The sequence below is a fragment of the Suricata suricatta genome, chromosome 12 (genome assembly GCF_006229205.1).
Source record: "Suricata suricatta isolate VVHF042 chromosome 12, meerkat_22Aug2017_6uvM2_HiC, whole genome shotgun sequence".
Lineage (NCBI taxonomy): Eukaryota > Metazoa > Chordata > Mammalia > Carnivora > Herpestidae > Suricata > Suricata suricatta.
In genome coordinates this window covers 10863408-10872456 of record NC_043711.1, presented here as the reverse complement: position 1 = coordinate 10872456, position 9049 = coordinate 10863408, and the positions used below count along the sequence as shown (strand labels likewise).

The window sequence follows — 9049 nt, the reverse complement described above, 5'->3', positions numbered from 1 at the left end:
GCTCTTTCCATGATTTGGCTATTGTAGAAAGTGCCACTATGAACATTGGGGTACATGTGCTCCTAGAACGATTGTCATAAAATTAATTGCTGGGCTTGAAAAAAACACGGAAGCTATCAGAGAAGACATTGATACAAAGACTAGGAACCTTCAAAATAGCTCTGACAAGTTAGAAAAGGCTCTAAATGAGATGAAAATAAGTTGGAGGCTGCCAATGCATGTATTGAAGAAGCAAAGAGGAGAATATGTGAATTAGAAGACACAGTTATAGCAAAAGAGGAGGCCGAGAAAAAGAGAGAGAAAATGATTCAGGAGCACGAAAGGAGAATCAGAGACCTGAGTGATCGAATCAAACAGAACAATGTCCGTATCATAGGAGTTCCTGAAGAGGAAGACAAAGACAGAGTGCTTGAAGGCGTGCTAGACCAAATTATACACGAAAATTTCCCCAATCTGTGGAAAGAGAAAGACAGAGAGTCTTTTTTAAATTCAATTATGATGAACACAGTTGTTTGAAATCCATTATCTTTATCTTGCTTTTCTTTTCCTGCTATTCTTTTTATTTTATAAATTCCATTTTCTAAAAATGTGTTTCTACCTAAATGCACACCTTTATGAAATGCAAAACTGAGCAATCAGGTGAGGACCTTCTTTGGATCTTACAGTAAATGAGGATATCAGAGTGGGTGAAATAAATGTGTGTGTGACATAATGTCTTCAGGGATATCCATATGAAGAAAGGTTTTTGAGGCACATACAGGATGTTATAGAATACATTGTAGGGATGCCTACACACGTTGGACAGCAACAGGAGGAGAGTGACCAATGAGTTTGTCAAAAAAGAGATTAAAACCCAGAACCCAGGAAGTCCAAAGACATGTGAGAGAAGGGCCAGCCTCATCCATTACTGGGCCATACGAAAACAAGTGTGGTCAATGATAACCCCGACTTCTATATCATTGCAAGAGAAAGCCTTTTTTCTGTGACAATGTTAAAGGAAACCACACCTGCAAAGGTTCATGAAGGAGATGACTCCTTGCTTCTGAAAGAGATGGGATTTTCAAGCCATAGAGGAGGTGAAAAATTCCAAATGAACCAGTGGGCGACTCCAAGCAGAGGGAAGCAGGTGTTAGAAGCTCCGAGCCCTGAGACTGGGCTTCAGGTGAAGGTACACCTCAGGGTCAGTGTCTGTGAGATGGATGTGGGTGAGACGGTGTGAATGCGAAGCCAGTGGGCTGGTCAGGGGAGGCAAGCCATGTGTTGGGAGGTATGGAATTTGGGGTTCATTCTCCAGAGGGGAGTAACTGGGCACAGGTTGGAGAGGTGGGCAGTAGGGTAATTGTAATGGAGAAAGACCTCTCGGGGAGAAGCACCTGGACCTGGACGGTTCATTATGTTGAGTGTCTGACTTCAGCTCAAGTCATGATCTCACAGCTTGTGAATTCAAACCCTGCATTGGCTCTCTGCTGACAGCTCAGAAGCTGGAGCTTGCTTCAGATTTTGTCTCCCTCTCTCTCTCTGCCCCTTCCCTGCTCATGCTCTGTCTCTCTTTCTCAAGAATTAATAAATGCTGGGAAAAAAAAGTTAAAAAATAAAGGACCACTTGGTGTAGATGTGAATATCAGCTGGTGGAGTAACAGCACATGATATGTGAAGACAGAACAAGGAACTGAAATAAGGCTGTGGATTTGGGGCCCAGTGGTGGGGAAGGGATGGGGACATTTGAGAGAAGGAAAAAACCTGCCAAATCTCCACTCATTATCAACAGACGGAACCTTGCTATGCTCTTTATATTGTATTCACTAAATCTGTCAACCACCTGAGCAGGATGGGTACCTCTAGTCCTAGTATTTGGGGAAGGATATTCTCATTTACAATACTTTGTTTGGGAAGGAAGGGGAGGAGAGGGAAACAAACCACAGGAGATTCATAAGGCTACAGAGTGAACTGAGGGTTGATGGAGGGAGGTGGGTGGGGGATGGGCTATATGGGTGATGGGGATGAAGGAGGGCACTTGCTGTGATGAGCATTGGGTGTTGTAAGTGATGAATCACTGAATTCTCCTCCTGTATGGTAACTGACTAGAACTTAAAGGGGGGAGACAAAGAATAGTTTGGTTGTTTCTCCAACTCCAAATGGAAAATGTGTGTAGATCCCAAATCCAAAACCCAAGTTTTTCTGATTGTAAAAGTTCAGTATTTTATATCATTTAGAAAAGTTGATTTTTAGCAAATAATCTAAAATCCCACATTTTTGTTGTACTCTGTGTATTTCCTTTTGTGAATTGTGGGTGTCTTCCCCTGCTTATTATTCTGGTGGGATGCCTGGATAACATGAAGACATTCCTACCACTTTTGGATAAATTGCTTTTTGCTGCTTTATGTTTCTGGGATTCAAGGAGGTGCACCTGTGCTGGGGTGATGTCAGAACCAGGGACACGTTCTCATCCCCATCGCTAGGGCCACCTGAGCTCGATAGATCTTTCTCCCACTTTTCTTGCTCTCAGTTTTGAAATTAATTTTTATGTTTCTGCAAATACTGGACACAAAATTGTCATATTAAAATGGAGACCTATATTTACATGCTCATGGGACACTTAACTACTGGAATTTGGAAGTATTTACATCTTACAGGAAATACAATCTGATGTTGAAAGGTTGACTTGTATCATTGTTTGCCTAATTATCATGGCTGGAGATGAGAATAGTCTGGTTGTGACAGGAGGCTGTCCAAGGAGGCTATAGTGTGTGTGTGTGTGTGTGTGTGTGTGTGTGTGTGTGACATGAGCGGTTCTTAAGGGAGCCTATGTCTCCAATATGTGACCCTTAAAATACAGGTACCAGATAACTACCCAATAATGAAGATAAGAAGAGTGCCTATTTATATTCAAAGATTCCTTGGAAACAAAATTAATATGGTGCAAGGACACCATGTGAAGAAGGGGCTCCTTGTGTCCTGAAACTTCATCAGTACCCAGGAGGCTACCTCGTTCCTCAACATTGCCTTGCCATCGCCTCTCATCAGTCTTCCTCTTGCTTATTCCCCTGGACACACTGGCTTTCTCTTGAGCCTTTGTTTTTAAAACAATAAGCAAACCAACACAAAGCAGAATGGTGAAGTGGAGTGGTAGGTACCGGCTTCCAGTTAAGGAATTCTTTCCATGTTACAGAATGATGTCTCACAGGAGTACAAGGCACAGCAGGGAGAATACAGTCAGTGACACTGTCACAGCGTTGTGACAGACGGTGACTCCATGCGTGGTGAACCGGGTTTGATGTCTAAATTTGTTGAATCACTGTGTTGTACACCCCACACTGATGTACCCTTGCTTTAAAAAATTGTTTTAAGAAACCCACCTCTTCTCTCAGAGCCTTTGCCTGCTTGTTCCCTCTGAGGAGCACACTCTTCCCCAGAGGTTCTTGTGTCTCCTTCTGACTCCTTGAAGCCTCTGTTTAAATGAGTTCTGGCATCCCCGAAAAGCAGTACAAATAACACCTCGATCCACTCTTTCCTTTACACAGGCTTTGTTTTTCTCCATAGCCCCTGCCACCTCCTGATATTTTGCTTATCTTCTTTCTCCATCACTGAAACCTACAGGCTTTTGTTTCTTGACACATATACTCTTTGCCTGGAGGTTAGTCAGTGCTCACAGTTAATCCTCAAATGCAGGACAGAATTTCTCATTAAAAATATAGAATGGATGCGTAGTTGTGGAAAAAGCAAATGGTGGGATGTGAATTCCAATTAGAGATGGCATGAAGGTTCCTGAGAGGAGACAGATTCGACTCCAAAACTATGGAAATTGATATTTTGAATGCAAAACAAAAATTGTAGAATTTCAATGATATTTTTTGTGTTCATTACTGAGAAATTTAGTCATGTTATCTTTTTTTTCTTCCCTGGTCATCACCTCCAGTGCATGGAACCAGGAAATGATACACAAATTTCAGAGTTTCTTCTTCTGGGATTTTCAGAGGAACAAGGATTACAGCCCCTCGTCTTTGGGTTTTTTCTCTCCATGTACCTGATCGCTGTGCTTGGAAACCTGCTCATCATATTGGCCTACAGCTCTGACTCCCACCTCCACACGCCCATGTACTTCTTCCTTGCCAACCTGTCCTTTGTAGACATCTGCTTCACATCCACCACCGTCCCCAAGATGCTGTGGAACATCTGGACTCAGAGCAAGGTCATAACCTATGCTGGCTGCATCACACAGCTTTTTTTTTTCATATTCTGGGCAGGATTAGATGTCTTTCTCCTGACTGTGATGGCCTATGACCGTTTTGTGGCCATCTGTCACCCCCTGTACTATATGGTCATCATGAACCCCAGACTCTGTGGACTGCTGGTTCTGGGGTCCTGGGTCCTGAGTACCCTGAATTCCTTGTTACAAAGTTTAATTGTGTTGCCGCTGTCTTTCTGTACAGAGGTGGAAATCCCCCACTTTTTCTGTGAACTCAATCAGATGATCCAACTTGCATGTTCTGACACCTATCTCAATAACATGGTGGTATATGTTGCAGGTGTGTTGCTGGGTGGTGGTCCTTTCATTGGGATCCTTTACTCTTACTGTAAAATAGTTTCCTCCATACGTGGAATCTCGTCAGCTCAGGGCAAATATAAAGCATTTTCCACCTGTGTGTCTCACATCTCGGTCGTCTCCTTATTTTATTGTACAGTCCTGGGAGTATACTTTAGCTCCACTGTTACCCACAGCTCACGCTCAAGTACAACTGCCTCGGTGATGTACACGGTGGTCACGCCCATGCTGAACCCCTTCATCTACAGCCTGAGGAACAAGGACATAAAGAGGGCTCTGACAAGACTCCATGAGAAAGCACCTACAATAGGGCCAATGGTCCTGGGCTGAAGAAATGCCCATAATTTCAGGGTCCAGAGCCTAAGCCAAATGTTGAGCTTCTTTGATCAGATTGTGGAAGTAAAATATGCCTCTTCCATTTATTTCGTGGAATTTCTTTTTTTTTTAATTTTCCCCTTCTGTACAATTTAACACACTTTATTAAGCTTCCTGACATCTCTTGTATCCAAGAGATTTTCCCTTTGCCATTTTCCTATTCTCCCAACGTTATTCCATCCCTTGGGTTAAAGTCTTTGGAAATTATCATATATTTCAAAGGACTATATGGATATGTTAAGAATAATTTCTTCTCATGTAAATATATCATAATTAGTATTTTCTCCTTTGTTTGACCAAAAGACAAAAAACATTCATGACTTATACTAGTCCTATGGGCAAGATTAGTCTTAGCTACCACAGCTATTGATGTAAGTTTAAAACAGAGAAAGATCTGAGACCGCTGTAGTTCACTCTTGTGAACATCATTCCTTTCTATATCACTATCCGAACTGTTCTTCCTGATAAAGCAGACGTTTATGTAGCAGATTGGTATAGCTGATCCTGGGGAATTTTTTCTGCACATTAGGAACCTGGTCTGTTACACAGCTTGTGTCCACCATGCTTACCATAGTCACAGGCAAAATAATAATAATAATAATAATAATAATAATAATAATAATAATAATACAATGCATGTCTGCAAGTAGATTCAACATAGAAAGATAAATATGGAAAAATAGATTGATATCATATGGCCTTTTAAGTCAAACTTGACTTTAAGTATGATGGAACAAAATATTAAATCACACATTTATTGCTATGCAAAATATTTCCTTCTTGGGCACATCATCTACTCATTGAATTAATGAATACCGGAGTCCTTGTGTAAAGTGTATTCATGAAGATGAAAGGCTGGTGGTGTGTTTGGGTTTTATTAAGTTATCTTCTGGTTTCAGTGTGAAAATCCCCAGTGCTACTTAGGCATATGATTCCTTCCATTTCTCTAAATGAAATATCTCCTGCTCTTCTAAATTCTGCCAAAACCACTAAAAGACCAGCAAATGAATGATATCAGTATCATCCACTATACATCCTCCTCTTGATCACTGGGTGATTCACCACAAGTGTAAATGTCCAGGTATGTGAATCAGAGTCCCAAAATTTGTGCAAACATACATGACTTTTGAAATTTTCCATGTTATCTCAAAGGGGCTCAGGGAGACACTTTTTAATACTATTATCTGAAGGAAACATGAAGAACAGAGTAATCATTAATGTTACCTTCAATTATGCTACCTACAAATGCCTAGAATAAAAAGAATCAGATGGCAAATGGCCTCACTTCTGCCTAATTTGATTATTTGATCAGTTAGCTATTGCTGTGTACAAAGCATCCTAAAATAAAATAGCTTAATATGTATCTTTATTATTGAATGAGATTGTAAGGTTGGGAGCTATTCTGATCTCTGCTGGGCTCTTTATTAAGTCCAAACTCAGGTGCTAATCTCTACACTGTGTTTCTAAGGTTCATCCATGTGGTGTGTGGTTCTAGTGTCTTTCTGTCTTAAACTAACTTAGGAAATTTTACTTCTTTTCTATATGTAGGCTAATCTTCTAGTCTTCAAGAAATGAGTTCATCAAATGTGAATTGTCCTAATATAATCCCACTATTTTAATATTTACATGTGAACCTTTGCTTTTTCACAGCTGGTAGGGAGACCCTCCACCCTGATAGGTGTGACTCAGCTAACTGTGCTCCAAATGTGACCCTGAGACAAACACCATTAGAATTTTTAAATTCTAAGTAATTTATTGGAGCATTATTACATGCAATAAACTGTACACAGTTGAAGTGTACAACTTTAAATTAAAAGAGTCATTGAGAAATCATGGGTACATACTGTATGGTTCCATTTTTATAGAACTCAAGAAGACTCACAGTAAGTTTTACCTGCTTTGTTATGAAATTTTTAAGATTTAATCATTCTACTCATGGCTTTCTTCAGAAGGCAAAGTAGAAGATAAACTTAACTTCAAGGGCTGTGGTGACTAAAGATGACATGTGTAGAAATACTGTTGGGTCCAAAAAATGTCCAAGAATATGGGTTGTGTGCATGCAAATGTGTGTGTGTTTATGTATATTTCTTTCAAACAAATTCACTCACATACATATATGTACATGCATGAAACTCATGATCCTCATTATAATTCATTATAATCTACAAGTTGTGTTGAAAGAAAGCTTGAGAGAAACATGAGGGTAAAGAAAGAAAGAGAATGAAGATTTGCATTAATTTGGAATACTAGAAATGAAAACTTTAGACCAAAAACATTAGAATAGAACAGGTGGCTTTATTTTTAACAATGAATCACGTTTCTTATATGAATGCCCAGAGGTCTCAGAGACAGAACCATATCAACAATTATGCAAGGAGAAATTCTGTGTACCTGATCATAAGGCTTAACATCTCCAAGTTGACTTCAGGTTTGGTTTCTTCTACTCAAAGAGCATTTCAACACAAAATGTCGTTACTCAAGGATGCTCAGTAAATGAGTTGAGTCAAACGCTTTTGTCATTTCTGATTGCTGCTTTATACAATTACCATATTAAAGGTTTAAGAGAAACAAATTTCCACTCTTTGAGGTCTGGAAGTCAACGCCAAAAATGAGTCTCATTGGGCTAAAATCCAGAAATCTCTGCAGGACCCAAGAGAGTGTGAATTCCTGCCTTTTCATATGATACCAGATCCCCATTTGTTCTCCACAAAAATGGATGTCCTTCCAACCTCTACTGGTTACCTGGAAAGGAATCGTTTTTTAAAAGTTATCCAAAATAAACTTGAATAACAGAATGATCATGAATGTTGCAGCATAGCAAGCCATTCCAAAAGCAGATGGCTTTGTAGAATGTCTTTAGAATCCAGTGGAATTGTATGGTGATGCATTGTTCTAATGTCTATTGATCTCCTCAAGGATCTTAAGTCAGCTGTGTGCCTGCTGCAGAGGTTCTGCCGATCTCACCAAGGCATTCTAATATATTGGGGTTTAGCTAGCTAGCTGTGGCAGATCCACGGTGACTTTGGAGTGGACAATTGGGCTCTGCTCCACATGTCCTCATTTCCTCTGCAACCCACCTAGTTTTATTCACTTTTCAGATGCAGAGTTCCAAGATAGAGGAGCAGAAATGCACAGACCTCTAAGGTCCACTGTCACTTCTATCATATTCTGCTGGCTACAGTAAATAAAAAATCTTAATCCACTCAGAATCTAAGGTGGGAGAAGAGTCTCCACCTCCTGATGGAAGGTACTGCACACATTGCCAAAGACATGGCTACAGTGAAAGCCTGGAATTTGGGCCCATCTCTGCAAACCTTCTGCCATGGCTGTTAATTTCAATATGAAATGTTTCATTCCCACTTCTCTCTTCAGCAGTGCAATGATCTGACAAGACAGTGAAGATGAATTAGGTGTCTAATGAGCAGTTAAGGGAATTCTGCTCCAGATGGTCAGGCTTCCCTCCAAATGTAAATGTTTCCTCCTCACCCCTTGCCTATAGATCAACATTCTTAATATAAGAAAAGAATGGCTGGCTCAGAGAAACTGGGGACCTCGCATCTAACTCGTTGATTAATGGAGCTAGCAACTGTTGTGTCACCGATGCTATTTTCACGGCATCCTTCTGTAGATATTCTTTTCCTATTGATTGACCTTTCCACTGACATACTCAAAATACTTGTCATCCTGGTACTGTTTTTTTGTTTCTTTGGTTGTTTGGTTTTGGGTCTTTGTTTATTGGGGGGGGGGTTCTGTTGGGAAGAGGTGACATTTGAAATGTAAATAAAAGACAGAGACATTGGAATATATGTTCTTCATTTGTCCAGCTTTATTGAAATTTAACTGCCATATAAAATTAAGGAAGTTTAATCATGCAACTTGGTGATTTCATATACATATATGTTGTGAACTAATCCTCACAATAAGCGAGTGAATTCATCCATCAGTTCGCATACTTACCATTACTTTTTGTTGTAAGAACATTTACTATGTACTGTGTTAGAAACCTTCAAGTATACAACACAATACATTTAAGTATAATGACCATATTGTACATGGGGTTCCCAGAACTTATTCATCTTATAACAGAAGGATTATAAGCTTTCACTAGCATCTTCCTATTTCCCCAAACCC

General features: G+C 39.9%; 1 protein-coding gene across 1 annotated transcript in view; it reads left to right on the top strand.

The window, feature by feature from the left end:
- Window positions 1–988: 988 nt before the first annotated feature.
- Window positions 989–9049, top strand: part of LOC115274374 (olfactory receptor 7A17-like) — a 32274-nt gene continuing 24213 nt past the window's right edge. Inside the window, exons 1-2 of the mRNA XM_029917828.1 lie at window positions 989–1205; window positions 3975–4405. Coding sequence (XP_029773688.1) covers window positions 989–1205; window positions 3975–4405 — 648 coding nt within the window. The remainder of the gene's footprint in view (window positions 1206–3974; window positions 4406–9049) is intronic.